Genomic DNA, 24,366 nt, shown 5'->3' with positions numbered 1-24,366 from the left:
TACTCTATGATCCAGCAATTGCACTACTAGGTATTTACCCAAAGGACATAAAAATACAGATTCGAAGGGAGATAATGCACACCAATGTTTATAGCAGCATTGTCAACAACAGCTAAACTATGTCAAGAGCCCAAACCTCCATCAACTGATGAATGGAGAGAAGTGGGGTGGGTGGGTGTGTGTGTGTGGGGGTGTTTAATGGAATATTACTTAGCCATAAAAACAGAATGAAATCTTGCCATTTGCAAAGACGGATGGAGCCAGTGAGTATAATGCTAAATAAAATGAATCAGAGAAAGACAAATGTTGTATAATTTTACTCATATGTGGAATTTAAAAATCAAAACAGCTGAACATGGTGGAGGGGGAAGGAAGGCAAGCCAGTCTTAATTATACAGAACAAACAGGGTTATTGGGGGGAGGTGGCAGGGGATGGGCTAGATGCATGATCATTATTAAGGAGGGCACTTGTGACGGGCATCAGATGTTGTATGTAAGTGACAAATCACTAAATTCTACACCTGAAACTAATATTACACTGTACGCTAACTGGAATTCAAAAAAACCTGAAAAAGAGTCATGATTATAACTAGAAACTAGAATACACTTTATGTAACTTTCAAGTTATTTCAGAATTATGAAAGATCACTCTACTTTGAAAAGTACAGTAACAATAACAACAAAAAGAGCTAATAACCAGAGTCCTTTAGTCAATTACCAAGGGGAAAAACTGCTCCAAGAGTCTCATTTTGGCAAGCAGATTAACTGTTTACTGGCACCGGTGGTTAAGATATCAGGCAAAAGGGGAACTGAAGGACAACTGCCGTGCAGTATGAGTACCCTGTGATTTCAAAAATGAACTTATGCTTAATGTCTTCCAGGATATGACTACATCTTGTACCTTTTTATCAAAGAAGCTATAGGCAATGCTAGAGGCATACAAACCCTGTAGTATTTGTGACCATTTGTGAGGGGCATATGTGTAAGCCAGCTCAAGGATGGCCACAGACACACAAGCTCACTCCCTCAAACACAGGTTTCTCCTTTATCCCACTGGGCAAACTAAGGCACCTTAGCTTCTCAACTATTGCAAGGTCAGGGATCAGCAAAAGCATTTATTCACGTTTATTAGCCACAGAAACCAAGACCATTATTTTTAGAGCAGAAAGATACTCTAAAGATCATTCAGTGTAGTGACTTTCAAACTTCTTTAACCATAAAATTCTCCTTTATGGGAATACATACAGAAGAGCAATATATAAAACAAAGGTTAGGGAAAGGAAGTTTGCGCACCACCAAGAAGATTCATAGAACCCTTAAAGTCCACCAGTCTTTAGTGTAAAAACCTCTAATCTATTCACATCCATTAGGATGGCTATTAGAAAAACAAAACAAAACAGAAAATAAATATTGGCAAAGATATGGAGAAACTGGCACCCCTGCACACTGCTGATGAGAATGTAAAATGTTGCAGCTGCTGTGGAATACATCATAGCAATTCCTCAAAAATTTAAAGATAATTACATATTATCCAGCAATTCTACTTCTAGGTATATACCCAAAAGAACTGAAAGCAAGGACTTTCAATAGCCCTTGTTATTCCTCTGTATACCCATATTCACGGCAGCATTATTCACAATAACCAAAAAGTGGAAGTAACCCAAGTATCCCAAGACAGATAAATGGATAGACAAAATACAGTATATACATTATTCCATTTAAAAATATTCCACTTAACTATTATTCCCTAGAAAAGAAGGAAACTCTGACACATGGTACAATATGAATGAACCTTGAAGATATAATACTAAGTAAAATAAGCTAGTCACAAAAGAATACTGTATGGTTCCATTTATGTACCTAGAACAGTCAAATTCAGAGATAGAAAGTAGATGTCTGGTTCTAAGGGCTGGGGAAGGGTGAAGAGAAGTTATCATTCAGTGGGTACAGAACTTCAGTTTTGTAAGATGCAGAGCTCTGGAGATAGATGATGGTGATGGTTTTGCAACAAAACCATCTTTTGTAGAGATCTAAATGCCATTGAATTGCATACAGGTTTCCCTGGCGATACTATCTCGAAGTAGAGCACTCTTATGAAAACTTGTGTAAGCCAAAATGATATAAAACAAAGAAGCAATTACCATTAATTTATATGGAAAAATTTTGAGCCTCTGCAGACCTAAAAAATAACCCCTCTTACGCTTCTCTGATACCTTAGGACACATCTTGCCAATGGATACACAAAATAAATTTAGATAAAGCACAGATGCTCAGAGACATAGTTCAAAGCTGTGATGCCTTGAAGCTAAGTGTAGTTCCCAGGGAAGAAGCTGCTTACAGTGTGTGTTGCCTCTGTAATGGCTCACTGCCAAACAAATGCTGAGTGCTATTTTGGCTTTTCACCTGTTTTCATAAAAGTAAAATCCACCATGCGTTTTTTTCAATTACCAAAAACAGGGACTAATGTAGATCTTTCGTAAAAGCAAAGTGGTGTAAAGCAAGTTCTTGGAAAGCGGGGAATACCTGCAATTTAAAAATGGCAAAAATTATAGTTCACGTTATGTATATATTTACAATTTAAAAAAAAAAAAACCTTTGTTCTAACCCAACACAACACTTTCATTTTACTGAGGAAAGAAATAGAACTAAAGTTGAAAAACTATTCACTTAAGATCACATACAGGCAGTAGTGATCTACCCACAATGTAATTCCATGAAAGGTACTTCTGTCTATAATGCTTACTCCATCAAACTCTTCAATGGAACCCAGTGACCAAAGAATAAAACTTAAGTTCCTACGTATGGCATGCAAAGCCCTCCAGGATGGAGATTCACCTCCTCTCCAGACACACTGTTCACTGATGCCTAACACCCCAACACAACAAGGCCTATAGCCTCCACATCTACTACTGTCTCATCTCCTGGCCTCTGCACTGTCCACACCTTCTCCCCAACCTCTCCTCACTAAGTCTGAGTATCATCACACATACCAAGTACTGGATATCACAGATACTACGTGAGATTACTTTTCCAGATCTTACGCCGCAAGATCTTCTTTGGCCCTGGGCTGGGTATCCCTCTGGTGCTCCTATAATACCCCTGTACACCCTCACCACTGCACCCACCACACTGTTACGACTCATCACTGTTAAGACAACAACGCTGGCTTCCCTACTTTCCTACAGCAGGCTCCTGACAAAAAAAATGTCATTCGTCTCTGTTCACTGAGCACCAAGACCCGACCTGGCTGCTGGGTCCTCAGGAAGTACTGACTGAGCGTCTTAGAACGCCAAGATAAGATCAGATCTCCTGAAAGTCCAGGGTTCTTTTCATCCGTGTGCCTGAGGGCCTCCCTCAGTGTGAAAATCATTATATTACCGAAGGCTCTTACTCAGAAAAGCATTTCATGTGTCATGGATGCAAAGAAACCACATTCCTTCTTGCATAATGCAACAATACCACCCAAGTTGGTCCCAACTTTCTGAGAAGGAGATAGTAGTGGAGAAACAGAACACAAAAAGAAAGGTCTTTTCTCTCCCCTCCGATAGACATGTTATTTTTATATTAAGGAGAGCTCTTTCTAGCACTTTACCTTGAGTGACTACATTTTAAACAACCCATTTAAAGCTCTTGTTTTATATTACAGTACCCATTCACTGTAAGCCCTTGAGGACAATCTGTAATGGAAAAAATTTATTTGAGGGCTATGTCCTCATAGCTCCATGACTTCCCTAGCCTTGGTGGAAGGCAGGCTTAGCCAGGGAGAAATATTTTTAGACAAGGGTGCTTCAGAGCTGTAAAAATAGGCCAGGTGAATAGCACACTTTCAAAAGCCTCTGAGTACTCCGGCCACAGGGCCAAGTAAACATGCCAAGCAGAAGCATGCTGGATTTATATATTTTTGCAAACACATCGCCAGATTTGAAGCAGCTTCTCTGAAACATAACCCGAATGGTAAATCTGTGAGAACTACATGAACTACATCAACTAGTACAGTGAGCTGTCCCATGTGCCCCTACACTACAGGAGGACTGCATGTTATCAGCTATACATTCTCTCAGAAAACTATTCTGACTTCCTTCCAATTCCCAGAATAAGTGCACTGAGTTAGTGCTCATGACGCTGACTGTACCCCAGAGGTTGCTGTTCTTTGCATCAAGGCCTGCCCTTGAGCTCATGATTTGATCCAGGGAGGGAAAAAGTCATAAATCAGATGTGTTTCTCAGAGCTGGCAACTCTGGGTTTATGATTATCTCTGATTGTGCAATTCCTTCAACTCTGCCTTCAGCAGTTGTTGTCTTCACTAACTTCGATAATCAAAAAACGCATTCCGTTGAGGCTTTCAACTACCACTGCCACCATAACCAGCTGGTTTGTTCTTAAAACAGTTTAATTCATTAGCTAGTTTAATTTTTTTTTACTTAGATTTTTATATTTCAAGAAGTATTTCTAAAAAACTAAAGAAATGCACTTCCATCTTCAGATGAGAAGTCTGTCAAAAGAAAAAAATTTTTTTTGAAAATTCAATAAGCATCTGGAGTTGGTAATGTAGAGAAAAATAACTCCTCTCCCAGGACTCTCTCCTCCCATCTCTCAGCAACCCCAAGAAGTTATAACTGGACGTGTCACTAGCATCAACAAACTCTTGGTTATATTTAAGTATTTCTCTGAGATGTTGCCATGAGGAATACTTTCTGAGTAGAAGAGACAGTTCCAAATCCAAACTGCTCTCTAGGAAGATTAGTATGGCAATGTTTGCTACAATGGCGGGGCAGGGGATGGGGGAGAGGTTTGCTGAAAAAGGTCCAAGTAAGAGGCTCCCACAACAATTCAAGTATCAATGCCGGGTCCAGGAATTACAAAGGGGAGCACAGGGAAAAGAACACTCCCCACAGAGGAAAGCCTCAGAGCCTTTTGTGGCACAGAGGAGACTCTGACCATGACCCCATCTTCAGAGTATATGTGGCTGGAAGAACAAGTGTGGTAATGACAGAGGGAGGAAAAGTCCCAGGGAAAGCTGGAGAGGACAAAGGAAGGGAACATGATAAATAATTAAGTCTTGGCAAGTGAGTTTGAGTCTATTCTCGGCAGAAAATGGCATCAGAGCAGCCAAAGAGAGATCACCAGGGAATGATTCTAACTTTGAGTCTAGAGCTAAGGAGAGGTCAACCTTTTATCTGTTGATTCCAGATACCTGTAAAAACCCCTTTGCCCAGGGAGACCACACTTCTCTCCACAACACAGCGGAGGCCAGGGGTGAGGGCAGAACTGTGGTTACCTTGGCTTCAGGGATCAAACCTCTTCAAAGACAGCGAAGAGAATCTAGAATTAGAGAAATCATCGCCAGATTGATCTCACAAGTCTACGTGAAAGCAACATTTACTGAACAGTTCCCACTGAACATGCTAGTTAGGTCTCTTCGGCTCTTTGGGCATTTAGCTCTCACAGCACCGTGAGGCAAGTATCCTTGTGCGCAGATAAAAGAGGCAGAGAAGGGTTAAATGACTCACCTAAGGTTCCTATAGCAAAGACAGGTAGGTAGGGCTGGGTGCTAAGCTCTGGGAGGCACCTCATACCCTGCTCACTTTCAAGTGTTACACCACCACTCACCAGAAACTGCGTTGTTAATATACCCCAGGCAGACGCAGGGCGAAGAGCAGTGTAAGCCCCCTGTGGTCCTAGGACAGCGAGGCAGTGAGGAGTGTGCCTGAGGCAGATACGGGGAGAAACAGAAGTGGGGGGGAAGAAAATTAGAAACTCAAGCAAGGGGCAGGTAACAGCGAGGCTGGATCTAGGACATGGTAGAGAACACCCAAAACCTGACTGAGGTGCCATTTCTGCTCTACAATGTCCAAACATATTCTTTAGCATTCTTTTTTGTCTATTAGCCCCACCTCTTCTACATTAGCTCCAGCCCCAATGACTAATATGCTGACAAGGGCTGGTTTTGCTGTCCCAGTACATGGATGAAGCTCAGACAAGAGCCCGGCAAAGAAGTGAGCAACAACACAGGGACCGAGGGAAGAGCTTCATGACGAATGCATCCTATACCCTTAAGGAGGGAGTTAACCTGAATAAAAACATCGCCGGGCAGCCCGGGTGGCTCACCACCTTCAGCCCAGGGTGTGATCCTGGAGACCCGGGATCGAGTCCCGCATCGGGCTCCCTGTAGGGCGCCTGCTTCTCCCCCTGCCTGTGTCTCTGTGTCTCTGCCTCTCTCTCTCTCTCTCTCTGCATCTCTCATAAATAAATAAATAAAATCTTTAAAAACAAAAACAAAAAAACATCCCCTCCAGAAAGAACACTCAAAAGGAGAGCTTACAGCCAGGTAACTGTGCCAGTCTCCTGTGATCCTGAAACTTTTCCCAGGCCACTGCACTGTTTTCAAGCACAGTTTAACAGAGATGTATTCACTGTAGCATTAAAAAAAAAAAAAAAAAAATAGAGTTAAACACTGGGCAATTGTGACCACTCTTTCATTCAATATCCGAAAACTCAGGACAGGGGGCAGAGAAGAGTGGCTGGGGAGGAAAAAAACTCTCAGGTCCACTTGAGTCCTTATTAAGCATCACAAAGTAACACAGATGTTGAGGAAACATTCATCTGTAGCTTAGAATGCTCTCCCCCACCATACCCCAACTTTGTTTTAATTGTCTAAAGAGCCTTCCCCAGAAGAAATGTGTCCTTTTTGCTTTTTAAGGGGAACAAAAAAGGCTTTGGGTGAGAAGAATCAGGCCCCGAACCCCTTGCAAACTTTCTCATTTCCTCAAAGAAATATAGTGCACTAAAAGGAAGGTTGTACCAGGAGCCCTGAGGAATTCAGCTTCCGAAATGTCCATTTTCAGGGAGCCCATAGGCTTCCTCCAACCCCACACTCCCAATAACTTAATGAAAGCTATGGGCTCTCTGGGCTCCTCAGATGAAAAAAATAGGCAACGAACAAAACAAAGTTCAGAAAGGAATCTTTCAATAAATTGAAGAAATGCACAGCTAGTACTTTTCTTCCTTTTCTCCCCTCCTTTACAGAACAAAAAACAACCTGCCCTTCCTCAAGGGTCATTTAATGCTATAAGCTTCTTTGCTGGCCTAAGTATCTGGTCAAAGCTAAGTTGGTAATCAGAACCATGTCAAAAGTCTGTAATGGACAAACACACAAGTTAACCTTACTAAATATTAACCTGCAGTCTAAGGGATTTTTTAATTTTAAACAAACAAAAAAATGACAGGCAAAGTAGATGCTCTTAGAGAATACAAATGTACAAATGGCCTGTGCTCTGATCAAACGTAATGAAGCACAAACCTCACTTATCTGAAACTGCTAAATTGCTTGAGAAATGTGTCAGGCTCCCAAAAGACATATTCAAAAAAAAATTTTTTTTATCCCACTCAGCATGAATTGGAACATATGGCAAAATGATTAATTTTACAAAAAATTAAAATTGTAAATAGAGCTACACCCTGAATAAAATTAAACTACCTCAGAAAGAGTTCAGAAGAGTGAAGATGAACGCATAGCTTAGATGCTAGTTTGTGCTTGTGTTTTTAAGGCTTCACTGAGGATTTATGATGGGTTGGGGGCGGGGGGGGGGTGGTGAGGATAAAAGGTGCCTTCCTTCTTTCCAGAGATCCATGAGCAAACAAAGCACAGTATCAACTGGCATTTGTGTTCAAGATTAAACATGTTGGAACAAAATCATGACCAATATTCTCCATCTAAATATTACAGTCCCACCTCTGCAGCAACAATCAGAGTTAGGTGTGGAGACCAGAGGAGGAGGACAAATGGACAAGGATTACTGCAATGAAGATAGTAATTGTAAGGGCAGCGAACATTTTGTGAGCTCTTATTCGGTGTCAGACACTGTGCTAAGTGCCTGACGTATACTAATTCATTCAATCCTCTCCATACTCCTACCACACTAGTACTTAGTCCAACTTTAGAAATAAGTAAACTGAAGCCATAGGTTAAGTAAATTTCATATGTTAACAGAGCCAGTTAAGTAACTTTCCCATGTTAACAGAGCCAGCATATGAAGCAGAGCCAATATAAAAATCATCCAATTCCCCATAATGACCTGGAGCCAACCTATGTTCAAAACACATCAACTTATTCATCAGTGGCACTCAATAAGCAAAATAACTTTACCCTATGCCAAAAACCCTAGATTAAGGGGCACAAAGAATGAAGTGATACTGCTAGAATTGCATGCTTCAGGGTGAAATGCAAAAACAGATCAGCTAAACCATCCCAAAACATCAGTGAACCCAACCAACTGGCTGACAGTGGCACACAGAGATGTTCCGCAGGAAAGCACGGTTTCCCTCCCCAGGATTAAAGTTGTCACCTGAAGTTGGTGAGGCTCTTTAAAACCTTGCTATGTGAGAATGGAACTGTGTTCCTTATGAATGTTCGCTACTTAGATTTCTGGTCTTTTATTTTTTTCCCCTGGGCCTCACAACCAATAAGGGGCTCGAACTCACAAACCCAAGATCAAGAGTCACACGCTCCTCTGAATCAGCCTGCCAGCTACCCTAGAGTTCTGGTCTTTTTCAACTTTCAGAATGACAATTCCATTATGTTTCCAACCAGAGGGGTAAATAACACTCTTCCCCCTTAACTTTGAAAAGGCACTCCCTGCTCCAACTACTCAAGGATTGGACCCCCAAGTATGTGTTCCCACCAATGTCAGTCATTTCTCCCCACTCCTTTCTCAAGTGAATGCACCATTACCATACCCATACTTTTAGGTGCTACCTCTGTGCTTTTTCATGTAACATAACACCCTTTTTCATGGTATCCCAATAATGGTTGCAGCCTTCCAGACACTGGAAGCAATCCGACTGTGTACAAAAGTTGAGGCAATGCTTTTCACACCACTCCTAATCCTCTTCCATTGATGACTTCAAGATACTGTTCATTTCCTATATTGTTACTGGAGGCATAAAGCCCTAATAATTTGTCACCAAGATGTTGTTTAAGTGTTTTTAAACCAGTGCATTATTTTACATCTGCCCAGAATAAATCTTGCTCTCATAGCCTTGGGAGAGTCTGGTGGAGCAGGAAATATGTAAGTGTGCCCAAGCTAAGCTCTGAGTATCATGTAGTCTAATATGTGGAACTTTCAGGTTAAAGGGACTTACTCCTCTTCAGATGTAACACAGGTTACAGGAAACCATAATCTAGCAGCCAGGGCATCCACACAACAAAAAGGGCAATCAATGCATGGCCAAAAACATGGTCTCAGAAGATAGAAATGAGAGACTGTCAGAAGTCAGATGGATAAAAATATTTTTAAAAAATACTAATTTTGGGATCCCTGGGTGGCACAGCGGTTTGGCGCCTGCCTTTGGCCCAGGGTGCGATCCTGGAGACCCGGGATCGAATCCCACATCGGGCTCCCGGTGCATGGAGCCTGCTTCTCCCTCTGCCTATGTCTCTGCCTCTCTCTCTCTCTCTCTCTCTCTGTGTGACTATCATAAATAAATAAAAAATTAAAAAAATATATTTAAAAAATACTAATTTTGGGCAGCCCTGGTGGCTCAGCGGTTTAACACCGGGGTGTGATCCTGGAGACCTGGGACAGAGTCCTACGTCAGGCTTCCTGCATGGAGCCTGCTTCTCCCTCTGCCTGTGTCTCTGCCTCTCTCTCTCTGTGTGTGTCTCTCATGAATAAATATATAAAATCTTTTAAAAAAAAATTTAAATACTAATTTTAAGAGAAAATGCAATGAATATGCTGCAAAAAACATGCAGGGAGGGAGAATTAAGACATAGTAATAAGAGTTTTTGTTTGTTTTTGAGAGAAAGAGAGAGGGAGGGAGGGAGAGAATCCTAAGCAGGCTCTTCACTCAGTGCAAGGCGGGGCTGGACCCCACAACCCCAAGATCATGACCTGCACTGAACTCAAGAGTCAGACTTAACCCCCTGAACCACCCAGGCGCCCCAAAAGACTTTTTTTTTTAAAAAGCAAGCACAGAAGCGTGGATTTGGCTGCAAACAGACACTGAAAAAAATTAAACCTTCTTGATTGTAGCCACTGCCCTAGAGTACTCTCTTAAGAAACACTTGTTAATAACTGCCTCCGTTCTCGACAACGTAAGTTGCAAAGGGCTGAAACGCTAAGAATAAAATCAGCTAAGAAAATCACAGTCGTCCAATGCGACCTGGAAGGTAACCGCTGAAAATAAATAAATAATAAATAAAAATACAAGTATCACAGTATCCGGATAATCGGTGGCACAACTGACTCCGTAGCCCAGCTCAGGTGGCACAGGGCAGAGTCCTGAGGACGAACAGCGCGCTCAGGGCCTCCTCCTGGGCTCTCAGCCACCTTACTCCCACACTCCCAGGCCTTAAACCGCGCTGTTTTCGGCGCAGAGGGCAACAGGTCAAAGTGGCCTAGCCAAGGCGCTCGCAGCGGGAGTCGTTCCAGGGCCTCGCAAGCTCCAACTCGGTAACTTTACAAAGTGCTACCAAAACGAGGACTATTTTTCTTCTTGCTAACCCACGAGCAAAAGGAAACACAAGACGGGGGCGGGAAAGAGAGATCGTTTAGGAGAGCAGAAAACAGCTCGGACAAAGACTCATAAAAAATTAACAGAAACAAAACTAACTGATCGCAGTCCAGGCCTCTGGAAGCAAACTCGGTCTCAGCCGAGCGGCGAGCGCGCACGTTACCCCTCAGTACCGTCTCCGCCTGCACCGCCCGGTGCCAAAGCGCATTCAGAGACCCCTCGCACGGAGCCTTCATCGGGCCCCGGGGCGGCCGGGATTCAGGGACCAGGGCCCTGGGGCTCAACCCAACAACACGGGTTCTTTGGGGGAGCGGAGGGGACTCAGGCCCAGACTCGAGGCTTTTCAACCGCGCCGCGAGGGGCGGGTGGCCTTTGCCCCGGCGCCCACGCCGGCTGTCTGCTGCCCGGAGCCTGCCCCAGGCGCGCGCAGCGACCTCGAGCGGGGTACGCCGGCCGCCCCGCGGCTCACCTGGGCGATGCCGGCGCCCATCAGCCCGCCGCCGATAACCGTCACGTGCTTGACGATGATCTTCTTCGCCGAGGCCGAGGCAGTGGACGAGGAGGACACCGAGCGCACGAACTGGCGGGTCACGAAAGCCATGCTGCGCACACAAAGGCGGCGACGACAAGACCCAGCGGAGCTCTCCGCCGCGCAAGGACTAGCCAGGAGCTGACCTCTGGGGGCGCAGCCCGGCCCGCCCCTCCGGCCCGCGCGCCCGCGCGTTCGGTGACGTCACGGACGGCGGGGGTGGAGACTCGAGGTGCGCCCCGCCCATTGGCCCGCGCCCGCCGGGGACCGCGTTCGAACGTCCGAGCGCGGCTTCCGGGCCCGCGTGGTCTGGCGCGGCTGCACCTACGGGCGGGGAAGGGGGCGTGGTCGCGGCGGCGGGGGGCGGGGCCCGGGAGGTGGGCTGAGCGCGGGGGCGGGGCGGGGCGGGGGCGGGGCGGGGCGGGGCCTGGGCCGTCGCGCCCTGCGGGCCTCTCCTCCGGAGAGTCTGCAGCCGCAGGTGAAACCCAGTAGGTGCGGCCACCTGGTTAAATCCTCGCCTTTGACGCTCGTGCATATTTCGGCGCTAAATGAATCCGTGCTCTTTGGCTGTAGTGATTATTTTAATATGCTGAGTATTGATTGTTTCTGCTAAAACGGAGAAACGAACTGCTCACACCCAAAACAAACGTCTAACGGCCCGCGAGTTCCAATGCGGAGAGCAGGCCCGCGGGAGGAAAAGGGAGTTGACCTCTAGTTACCCATTGCAACGTCAGACACCTCTCAATGCGGTGGAAGTGGACGGCGGAAGGTCAAAAAGCAGACGTTGTGAAGTTACACGTAAATATGGAAAGCATGGGGAAAGAATGTCTTTCCAAATAATGGGAGATTTGGATACCAATTAGCTCAATCTTCCCATTCGTGTGAATAATTTCTGGTTAACTCTACTTTGGTAATATAGAATATTATTTTTTAAAAACATAATAAGAACCCCCAAACACACCATCCGAACAAAAGTTGGCCTCTCCTAGCAGAAGTAACCCACATAGCGAATCCTGTGTTCACCATTCTTTTGCTTTGATCTCATTTTTATATCTAATTCTGTAAAAATAGGGGAGAAGCGCTGTTGCTCAGCGCTGTTAGGCTTGGAGCAATAGTAGGATCACTACTTGGTTAAGGAGACAGTGTTATATCTAAACAACTCAAGTCCCGTTGAGTGCTAGAATGTAGCAAATACAAAAGCCAATGGGACTAGACCTGGGGAAAAAAAAAAAAAAGATTACATAAAGAACTTGCAGAACAATGAAGTAACTTGCAGAACAATGAAGCACAGAGAATTCTAGGCAGAGGAAGCAGCACATGCAAAGGTAGAAACAGAAGAAAATATTGCCTGGGGAAAACAGAGGAATTAGGTGTGGTTAGAAGTGAAGCTAGAAGGATACATGCATGAATGATTCGTTAGGTGGATTTTACTTTTCTGTTCTCATTTACAAGTTGTGTCTGATGCAAGGCCAAACATCCAAACATATTTAGTGTTGTCACAAGAAACACTTTTTTTTAAAAAAATTTTTTTTATTTATTTATGATAGTCACACACAAAGAGAGAGAGAGAGAGACAGAGACACAGGCAGAGGGAGAAGCAGGCTCCATGCACCGGGAGCCCGACGTGGGATTCGATCCCGGGTCTCCAGGATCGCGCCCTGGGCCAAAGGCAGGCGCCAAACCACTGCGCCACCCAGGGATCCCAAGAAACACTTTTTAATTAAAACGTTTGTAATGTAAAATAGTGCCTGAGTATGCTACATTTTCAGATCTGTTTTCCCCTGGAAAGAATAGCCACTGCCATGAGGCTGTCCGTGTTATCTGAAGGTGTGATGTAAAGACAGGAGCACAGCCACGAGAGTAAGGAGTCTGGGCTCTGTCGCCTGTGTACAGTATGACCTTTGCAGCACTTGTTCTCTCTGGGCTCTGGTGTCCTTGTCTATCAAAAGAAATGGTTGGATACCTTTCCAGCTGTTCCATACTGAGAGTCTATCCCCAGTTTACAGTCTTTTCAAGCTGAAGGGCCACCCTACCGGGCCCCCACTCCAGCCCAGTCCTGATCAAATGACAGTTACAGTAGAATCACTCTTCTTTTACCAAGATTGCAAGGCTTTTCCCAACTGTGGCCTTGGCCTTTCACCTATGACAGTCTGTTTTCAGGGCTCAGGTTCTTGATTACTGTGCTGTTTTGCCTGTCTTCCTAACAACCCTAAGATTCCACTGCTCTCCTCCTCTGAGGGTGAGGAAGCCAAGATTCTGAGTGGTCAAAATCGTTTATTAAATATAATTCATCTAAAAACAAGCCAGGCTCAGATCTGAACCCACTCAGATCTCAAGGCCCTTTTTCATAATTCCATCCTTCTTAGTGCCCCTGGTGCTAGATCACTGTACTCCTCTCCTTTTAAAAATTTTATCCACAGGATAAAGACCAAACTGCTAAGTCTTAGCCCCAACATTCTAAATTCATCTATTTCCTTCCCTCTCTCTCCACGGGTACCTTAAATTCGAGCCATAAAGAACCAAAGTTACTTCTCCTAACTTCTAAATTATCTTTCATAAAGATTCCAATTGTCAGTTTATTTATAAATAAGTTCAAGGCTAACACACATTTTAGCTAACTATAATTCTCAGACATTTTCAGAATCAGATATATAGGATATCCCTGGGTGGCTCAGCGGTTTGGCGCCTGCCTTTGGCCCAGGATGCCATCCTGGAGTCCCGGGATCGAGGCCCACGTCAGGCTCCTGGCATGGAGCCTGCTTCTCCCTCCTCCTGTGTCTCTGCCTCTCTCTCTCTCTCTCTATGTCTATCATAAATAAATAAATCTTTAAAAAAAAAAAGAATCAGATATATAGACTTCACAACGCTGACAGTGACTCTTTATTTTCAAAAGTAAAATGAGTGATTTTAGAAATAATAAGTAAGTTCTTCATTGCTTTCTTTATGTGATCAAGAAACATCTGATTCTAGGTACTGAAAAACTCAGAGGCAACTAGAATGTGGTCTCTGCCTTTCAAAGGCTCATTATATAGTAGGAGAAATAAAGATGGAAGTGACTCATGAAGCAGTGTTGTGAGTGCTCTCCATGGGGGAATTCAAGGGACCATAGAGGAGGTTAGCTTGGGGGAGGGGGGCGGTCTCAGGGGTAACAGCTAACATAATGAATGCTCAATTTGCTAGACTCTTTGCTTAACCATGTGTTTTCGCTCTTCACCAGTGTCCTAAACCACTTCATCATGATAGAGATATTACAGCAGAGTAGTGAGGCTGTGTAGAAGGTTATCCAGCAGAAGAAGAGTTATAAGGATATTTCAGAGAGAAAAATGTATCTCTAAATTATGAAGGAAAGGAAAAGAGAAAGTGGTCTGGAAATACAACTAACGTAGTATGAACATAGAGATGAGATTGGAAGGTAGCAGAGGCCAGAGCAGGGTAGATCTTTTTATAAGAGTCATGGTTACAGTGACATTTAAATTTTTTTCAAGGTTTACTTAGAAATAATTGCAAACTTATAGAAAAATCTCAAGAATAAGGATAATGCAAAGAAACTCATATACCTTTTACCCGAATTTACATATTGTAAATATTTTATATATTTGCTTTATCTTTTTTTTTTTTTTTTTTTTTTTTTGAGAGAGAGAGAGAGGGAGAGCAAGCAAGGGACAGAGGGAGAGGGAGAGAGAGGAAACCCAAGCAGGTTTCAAGGTCAGTGTGGAGCCCAATGTGGGATTTGATCCCAAGACCCTGAGATCACAATCCAAGCTGAAATCAAGTCTGATGCTCAACCAACTGAGCCACTTAGGTGCCCCTGCTTTATCATTTTTTATCTTATCTATGTCTATCTCTCTATATATATCTATCCATAATATTTAAGATATGTATAATATATAAAGAGAAATATATAATTTCTGAGCTGTTTGTAGGTAAGTTACACATATCATTAGTATTTCAATGTATATTTCCTAAGAATTGGGTGATTCTCTTATATAACCATAGTATAGTTATCAACAGTGGTAAATGTAATATTGTTAAAACATTTCTATCTAATCATCTGTATTTCAATTTTGTTAATTGATCCAATAATATCATTCATAGATTTTTTCCTTCTAGTACTGAATCCAATCTAGGTCAGGTATGGCATTTAGTTTCACCTCTCTCTCTCTCTCTCTTTCTCTCTCTCATTGAATAACACATTTATTGAGGGTTTAGTTAATTTGTTTTTAATTTTATGTTTAGGCACTGGCTTTGCCATGAACATTGTGTTTGTGTACAGGAAACTATATAAAGGACTTAAATATCCTTTGGAGAGATCTTTCAAAAACTATAATAATTGACAACCCACCGCACACCCTTTCCATGGGAAGAGAGTTGCTAAACAAATTCAGACTGGAAAAAAATACAACAGGGGCAAATGCTACCAAACAACATGATGGGAGAAAAACAGAATTGGGAATTAGAAATGCCAAATTGGTATATTCCTTGTGGAAAACTTTCTTTTAAATGAAGCACACATAGTACATAAACAAAGTCTCCTAGTAAGACTGAATAAGAAGATACTATAGGATATACAACTTTCAATAACATTCTCAAAGTTGTTATATTTGTAATTCAATCATAAAAACATTTTAGAACTACAAACCATGTTCTTCTAGTCTAATTTGACATTCTGAAATTCCTGAGACCATTTTTGTAAATGCATTTGTGTCCTTTGTCAATTCTTCTTTGAATTATGACTACAACTAGATTTGAGCCATCCTCGCAAGGTGTATTTTGCATTATGAATATATTCACAAGATATGTCTGAGACTTGCTTCACAATAAATCAGTGCAGAATGGGTATGATGGAAAGTAGGTTGGGTATAGATGAAATAAGATTTGTGCTTGACTTCTGTAGGTATTGTTCATAAAAAATGTCCATAATAAAATAAATAAAAAGAAGAAAGTAGAAAAACTGCATATGGTATTTAAATGTGTTCAATTTAGGTCACTACTTTTATTTGCTTGCATTGTGAAATATGGTTTTAAAAATTTCACCTTGGTTCCTAGATAAAATCATTTCAGTTATCCTTTATCTCAAACACAATGTATGGCCTAAATGTTAAAATACTTTATCCTAGATACTATTTATTATAAAAAGAACATGGTTTGCGTCCTTGTTTTTAAACTCCTCTTCAATGAAATAACATTGAGTCAACTTGTTATGTTATGTTATATTTCAGGTTATTATGCTAGTTATTGCAAAGAGATTTATTTCATATACATTTCAAGTGTGTGATTCAGTGACTTTTACCAAATGGTGCAACCATCACTAGAAATCAGCTTTAAAACATTTTCATCCCCCCAAGAAGATCCCTAATGCCCTTTTGAAGTTAATCCTCATTCCTACTCCGAGCCCCAGGCAATCACTCATCTACTTTGTTTCTATATATTTACCTTTTACAAAACACGTCATATAAATGGAATCATTTCATACATTGTCTTAGCAAAGCATTTTTGGGTTTTTTTTTTAAGATTTTATTTATTTATTTGTGAGAGGCACAAAGAGTGATGTAGAGACATAGGCAGGGGGAGAAGTAGGCTCCCTGCGGGGAGCCGGATGTGGAACTCGATCTCAGGACCCGGGGATCACAACCTGAGCGAAAGGCAGACTCTCAACAACTGAGCCACCCAGGTGTCCCAGCAAAGTGTCTTCTAGTTGTGGTTTATCTGTAGTATGCCATGTGTCAGCAGTTTGTTCCTCCTCATTATTGAAGTGTGTTTCACTGTATGGATCTACCTACCATATTTTGTCTATTCATTCACCAGCTGATAGACATTTAAGTTGCTTTCAGTTTGGGGCTATCATGAATCATGCTGATAGGAACATTCTCAAACAAGTACTTGTTTTCATTTCTCTTACAGAAATACCTGAAGACAGAATTGCTGAGAAGTAGAGTGGTTTTATGTTTAATTTTTTGAAAAGCCACAAAACTTTCCAAAGTGACCATACTATTTCATATAACCACCATCGATATATAGTGGTTTCCATTTCTCCACATCTTCACCAACATGTGTTATTTTCTGTCAGTTTATTATAGGCTATATTTTCTGTCTTATTTCTCATTCTGGTGTGAAATGGTACCTCCATGGTTTTCTCTTGGATTTCCCTAATGTTGAACATCTTTGCATGTGCTTATTAGCCATTCATGTATCTTCTTTTTAAAAATATCTGTTCATATCTTTTATCCACTTTTTCATTGGTTTTATTATCAGTTTGGACTCATGAATTTCTAATTTTTCCAAAGGTGTATAATTCATTACTGGATTTAATTAGTTTGAGATTCAAATTGTTCCAGATTTGGCCAGTGGGAACCTCTTCAAGATGGTTCCTTGTGACATTCCCCCATTCTTTTCTGAATACCTCCTAACTTTTTGGCATAACATCTTGTACCTACTCTGCCCTAGTTCCAGAAACATTCATTTTATGAGGAGCCTCAGTTCCTTTTAATGGGAATGATATTGGAGACCGAGTTCTGAGCACAACTACACTTCAAAGAGATTAGTCTGGAAGCTATCTGATGGGTATATTCGTTCTCTATTGCTAGGTGACAAAGTATCTTAAAACTTAGTGGTTGAAAAAAATGATCTTACGATTTTTGTGGGTCAGGGAATCAGGAACAGCTTAGCTGGGTGGTTCTAGCTAATGCTTCTGCATGAGATTATAGCCAAGATGTCATGTAAGCCTGTCATCTAAAGACTTGACTGGGGCAGGTATGTCTGTTTCCAAGATGACTCACCTACACGGCTATTGGCAGGAGGTGCCAGATTCTTTCTATTAGTAGGGGGCCACGGTTCCTTGCCATTTAGGCATCTCCAGAGGGTTAGCCATATTCAGTGTGGAAGGGAACTACAGCAAGAATCCATAAGGGTGACCACACAATGTCAAGGTCATAAAGACACTTTTCTCTGTTATTTTAAGATTTCTTATTTTACTTTTCACATCCAGGCCTGTGACCCTCTAAATTGTTTTTTATATGAGATGTGACAGAAGGAGTCATGGTTCACTTATTCCTGTATGTTGATATCCAACTGATGCCACACCAGTTGCATTTTATGGAAAATCCCACCCATTCCCCCACCATATTACAGTGGCATCTTTGTCACAAATCAGGTGCCCTTATGTGTGTGAGTCTGCTTCACTGGTCTGTTTGACTTCGTGCTTATACCACACCATCTTGCTTATTGTAGCTTTATATAGAGAGTCGGCATCTCAGTATCATGGTTGTTTGGGCTATTCTGGCCCCTTGTTTTTACAAGTACATATTTTTTAAAGATTTTATTTATTCATGAGAGACACAGAGAGAGAGGCAGAGACATAGGCAGAGGGAGAAGCAGGCTCCCTGCGGAAAGCCCAACACGGAACTCGATTCCAGAACTCCAGGATCACGCCCTGAGCCAAAGGCATATGCTTAACCACTAAACCACCAGAGGTCCCTTACAAATACATTTTTTGTTTAGCTTTCACCACCTTTTGTGACTACTGATGCTCAGGCCCAACTCTGGTGCGATTCTGATTTAACTGGTCTGGGGTGGAGCCAACACATCAGCATTTTTATCAAACTCCCCAGGTAAGTCTCAAATACTGCCACAGAATTGAGAATCACTGATGTAGTGGAACTCCGTTCTGTGACAGCAGGACACATCAAGGCTCACAGAAGTTACATGCTTACCGAAAGTTACACAGAGACAGTAATTGCAGAACCAGGGCTCCCATCCAGGTGTTCTTTTCCAGTTCAATCCTCTTCCCACCACCTGTATTTATTTCTGGACGTGCCCACTGTAGATAAATAATAGAAAAGCAGGGAGGAGAAAGATGCCCAGAAACTTTGCGCCTCCCTACTTGAGGGTGGACAGGATATTAGGTTAAGAGTGCATGGACAGGGATCCCTGGGTGGCGCAGCGGTTTGGCGCCTGCCTTTGACCCAGGGCGCGATCCTGGAGACCCGGGATCGAGTCCCACGTCGGGCTCCTGGTGCGTGGAGCCTGCTTCTCCTTCTGCCTGTGTCTCTGCCTCTCTCTCTCTCTCTGTCTCTCTCTGCGTGACTATCATGAAATAAAAGTTTAAAAAAAAAAAAAAAAAAAAAAAAAAAAAAAAAAAAAAAAAAAAGAGTGCATGGACACAGACAAGATGCTCAGTGCGGAAGGCTAGGGGGGGTGGCATTAGCAAGGTGTGCAGAGGGGATCCCTGGTGGCTCAGCACCTGCCTTTGGCCCAGGGCGTGGTCCTGGGGGCCCTGGATCGAGGTCCGGGATCAAGGCCCGCATCAGGCTCCCTACATGGAGCCTGCTTCTCCCTCTGCCTCTCTCTCTGTTATGTCTCTCATGAATGAATGAATGAATGAATTAGAATCAGAAAGAAAGAAAGAAGAAGAAAGAAAGAAAGAAAGAAAGAAAGAAAGAAAGAAAGCTGTGCAGAGTTCCAAGAGATCCGGAAACCGAGGCCCAGAGAGATCCTATGGTCAGTTCCTGGCACTTGCATTGAAATGTGCCATGGCCCTCGTCCCCACCTCCCCACTACGTCTGGCTTTCCACCCAGGTATGCTCACTCTCCCCACCAGCTTTAGTTCTGGTCCCTTAGAAGTTTTCGTCTACAACTTACCTCTGCATGCATCATGGGATGATTCCTGAAAGAAGCCAAGCCTTACTGTTTTCTATACAATTACATGTCTTATTAACAGAGCAGAATTTACCACTCACATGGCTAAATGATATTAAGCTAATCTCAGGCCCCCAGAGAAATGGTCTTTAAAAAAAATACTTTATTTATGAGAGACACAGAGAGAGAGGCAGAGACACATGCAGAGGGAGAAGCAGGCAACATGCAGGGAGCCCTACGTGGGACTCAATCCTAGGTCTCCAGGATCAGGCCCTGGGCTGAAGGTGGCGCTAAACCGCTGCGCCACCGGGGCTGCCCACTTTTAAGATTTCTAATGGGAAGACCTTTATTTCCCCACAATGGGGCAGCAAAGAGCCTTTTCCGTACACAGCATTGAAAATCTGATAGTGGCAGTACTTTTTAAAGAAATTTCCTTAAGCTCTTTTTTTTTTTCCCTTACGTGCACAGGCAGGGAACTATAAGCATAGCTTTTCATTTAGGACAAATTCTTAAGGTTTTCACCAGAGCTTGGCATATAGTAGCCATTGAAGATATTCCTTAAATAAGAGAATAACTTAAAGTAGATGAATATTTAAAAACAGTACTACTTAACTTAGGTGCTTGAAACGCTAGGCAATAGGAACTCTACCTTTGATGTTTTAGGTAAGCCCTTAAAATTTAGCATCTTGTTCTCAATTTTCCTTGACCATATGGTGGAATCAGACCAGGTATCTGAATACGGGTACTGGTTCTGGATCCAACAGTCCTTGGTCATTTCACTACTGATTCTTCCATCTCCTCATCTATTAGGAGACTAAATTAAATCATCTCTAAAATTTCTTTTAGCTCTAAAATTCTGTAGTATAAAAACCCTACCCTATCATTTTAGACTAAAGAAATTTCAATTAAAAATGCTCAGTATGCTTTAAGAGCTACAAAAGCTTTCATTTTACAGATGAATATTAAAGTATCTTGAGGGGGACCTCGGTGGCTCAGGGGTTGAGCACCTGCCTTTGTCTCAGGTCATGATCCCGGGGCCCTGGGATCAAGTCTCACCTCAGGCTCACCACAGGAAGCCAGCTTCTCTCTCTGCCTATGTCTCTGCCTCTCTCTCTCTGTGTCTCAATGCTGTAAGAAATCACAATCATAACTCAATTGACTACAGGTGAGCAATTCATAAGCTGGTAGACAGGGATCCCTGGGTGGCGCAGCGGTTTGGCGCCTGCCTTTGGCCCAGGGCGCGATCCTGGAGACCCGGGATCGAATCCCACGTCGGGCTCCCGGTGTATGGAGCCTGCTTCTCCCTCTGCCTGTGTCTCTGCCTCTCTCTCTCTCTGTGACTATCATAAATAAATAAAAAATAAAAAAAAATAAAAACATAAGCTGGTAGACATTATTCATTTACTTCTAAAGGAAAAGATATTCATTACAGAAAAGTTGAGAAACACAGAAGAGTTGAGAGTGAAACAAGACTTAACCATAATTTTACTATCCAAAGTTCTGTTGATCTATAATTTTAGAACAAGAGATCATAGTACATTTAGATTTGCCTTCCTTTTAAAATTATATTGCAATATTTTGAGCACTTTTGATGCCATTAAAAGTTATTAAGAATATTTGTTAGATAACATTCCATTATTCCACCCTTGCCCCTATTCTGATTATTCTTTAAGATTTTATTTTTTTATATTATATATGTGAGTTTATTTTTATTTATTTTGTTTTTAAAGATTTCATTTATTTATTCATAGAGACACACACACAGAGAGAGAGAGAGAGAGAGAGAGGCTGAGACACAGGCAGAGGTAGAAGCAGGCTCCATGCAGGGAGCCCGACGTGGGACTCGATCCAGGGTCCCCAGGATCACGCCCCGGGCTGAAGGTGGTGCTAAACCACTGAGCCACCCAGACTGCCCTATTCTGATTATTCTTAACACAGTAGCCAGAGAGAATCCATTCCATTTTAAGTCATGTCATGTCCCTTCTCTATTCAAAACGCTTCATGGTCCCCATCTCAGATTGAGCCATCGTCTCTATCATCTGCCCTTTCCTCCAACTTTATCATTTCCTCTCCTACTACCATTCTTTCTTGTCCCATTCCTCCAACATTTCAGACACACCCCTGCATTAAGGCCTGTGGCCTTGCTGTTCCTCCTGTCTAGATGTCCCCAGGGTTTGCTCTTTGCTACTCCTGGGTCTTCACTCAAATATCAGCTTCCCATGGGGGCTTTCTCTGTCCTCTGTACCTAAAAGTGCAACCTCTCCCTGGCATTTTGCATCCTTTCCCTGGTTTTATTTTGGTCTTTAACATTTATGACTAAATATGCCACACATCTTATTTACTTATTCACTGTCATTTTTTTCTCTTTTGGAAATTAAGCTCTTTCACATCAGAGATCTTCGTTTTGGTTGCTTCTATGCTCCAATATCTAGAGCGAGTCTCATAATTATTTTATGCATGAATGAGTATGGCTATTACATTGCCCTTAATGTTGAGCATTTGGATTGCTTGTCTTTCTTGTCTTTCCTTTTTTCTCTTTTGCTATCAAATATATCACTGCAATGAATAATGAATAACTTATCCAAAACTATTTTTATCTCATTATTACCCATAGTTATATCTTAGAAGTAGAATTGATTGAGCCAAATGGGATGAATACTTACTTAAGAAAACTTCTGGGAGGAATGAGTTTTGATCTACAGAAGAGTTGCAAAGATGGTTCTGAGAGTTCACGTATTCCCTTCACCCAGTTTCCCCTAATTTTGACATCTTATGTAACCAAAGTACACTTGTCAAAAATGAAGACATTAACACTGAAGACAATGCTAGAAACTAAACTCCAGACTTCACTGGGATTCTCAGGTTTATCCGTTAATATATTATTCTATTCCAGAATTCAATGTAGAATACGAGTCTACATTTAGGAACAAATACTTTAAAAACCTTGATGCATATTCTTAAAATTTTCTCCAGAAATGTAGCTTCAGTCTAAATTGCCAGCAGCAGTGTATGAATGCTTCTCCCTCATCAATATTTAGTATTTTCCTTTTAAGATACATCTTTAAAACATAATGGGTAAAAAATGGTATCTTACTGTTTTACTTGCATTTTCGATGAATTTAAACATTCTTTCATATTTTATTTTTTCAGTAGGCTGAGATCAAGAGTCACATGCTCTATCTACCAACCTAGCCAGGAAGCCCCCACCTATTTTTAAAATTAGGTGTTCTACTAGCTGAATTATAAGCAAGAATACCAAATTTTTGTCAAGACTGGCATAATTATTTTTCATTATTTGCCAACTGTCATTTTAGAACATGGGAGTTTTCTGTTTTTATGTCAGCAAATCCATTGTGCTTTATATTTGTGATTGAATCTATTACTTTTTTATGCTCAGAAAAGTAGTTCCCATTCCCATATCAAATGTTTCATAGATGCTTACATATATATATATATATTCATACATATAATATTAGTTCTATTTTTTTAGAACTAACTCTAGATTTCAGTAAATGAAAAAAGAAAATGTGTTTATTTTTTAAAATTTTTATGTAATCAGCCTCCAAGCTGTTCTCATCTTGAGTGAGAGAGAGAGCAAAACCAGTGGGGGGGAGGGTGGGGGGAGGCAAAGGGAGAGGGAGAAGCAAGCTCCTCGCTGAGCAGGGAGTTGGATGCAGGACTTGCATGATCCCAGGACCCTGAGATCACCACCTGAGCTGAAGGCAGATGCACCCCAAGCACCCAAAAATGTGTTATTTTAATTTTCTAAATAATTAAACAATTGCTTTAGCACTTTTTAAAATATTATTTCCTGTTACTTCATGGCATGATGCCACTTTTATACTAGAGGATATGGGTTTATTATCTCTATTCTGATTAATCTGAATATTCTGATGTTAGTATAAAACTGCCGATTTATTATATTTTTTTAAGGTTTTATTTATTTGAGACAGAAAGAGAGAACAGGAGCAGGGGAAGAGGTAGAGGGAGAAGCAGATCCCCCACTGAGTAGAGCCTTTGGGGGTTGATCCCAGGACACAGAGATCATGAGTTGAGCTAAAGTTAGACTCTTAACCAAATGAACCACCCAGGCACCCCTAGTAATTTATATTTCAGAAGATAGTATTGACCCGGAAATAAAAAGCTTGTATATGTGGCCAAATACTTTTCGACAAGGGTACCAAGACCATTCAGTAAGTAAAAGATAGCCTCTTCAGCAAATGGTGCTGGGGACATTGTGTCACCACATGCAAAAGAATGAAGTTGGACCTTACCTTAACCACATACAAAAATCGGCTCAAGACGGATCAAAGACCTAAACAAAAAAGCTCAAACTGTAACATTCCTAGAAGAAAACGGGGAAAATTTCATGACACTGGATTTGGCCATGATTTCTTGATAGGACACAGGCACAGGCAACAAAAGAAAAAATAGATAACACATTGGACTTCATCAAAATTAAAAACTTGTGCATCAAGGTTTTTAAACTGGCAGAGGTGTCACAGATTGTAGGAGCTGAGGGTTTAAATAAATGGAGTAACCATAAGTAGTAAGGAGGGCTAGGAGTAACTGGGTGATGAGATTTGGGAGCCTTCTGTGGGCTGCTAGAACAAAAATACCAGCCTGGCTATGCTATAAATAACGGTACGTATTTCTTACAGTTCTGGAGGCTGCAAGTCCAAGATGGG

General features: G+C 41.9%; 1 protein-coding gene and 1 long non-coding RNA gene across 2 annotated transcripts in view; both read right to left on the bottom strand.

Moving 5' to 3' along the window:
• HADH (hydroxyacyl-CoA dehydrogenase) overlaps positions 1 to 11,213 on the bottom strand; it is a 44,544-nt gene extending 33,331 nt beyond the window's left edge. Inside the window, exon 1 of the mRNA XM_041758732.1 lies at positions 10,985 to 11,213. Coding sequence (XP_041614666.1) covers positions 10,985 to 11,116 — 132 coding nt within the window. The 5' untranslated portion in view covers positions 11,117 to 11,213. The remainder of the gene's footprint in view (positions 1 to 10,984) is intronic.
• On the bottom strand, positions 5,609 to 7,030 carry LOC121493115. Its single transcript, XR_005988380.1, has 3 exons — positions 6,803 to 7,030; positions 6,323 to 6,413; positions 5,609 to 5,707 (listed from the first exon to the last, which is right to left on the bottom strand). It is a non-coding gene; the product is annotated as an uncharacterized LOC121493115 (long non-coding RNA).
• Positions 11,214 to 24,366: the final 13,153 nt, after the last annotated feature.

The sequence above is a fragment of the Vulpes lagopus genome, chromosome 6 (genome assembly GCF_018345385.1).
Source record: "Vulpes lagopus strain Blue_001 chromosome 6, ASM1834538v1, whole genome shotgun sequence".
NCBI lineage: Eukaryota > Metazoa > Chordata > Mammalia > Carnivora > Canidae > Vulpes > Vulpes lagopus.
This window is presented reverse-complemented; position numbering and strand designations above follow the sequence as displayed.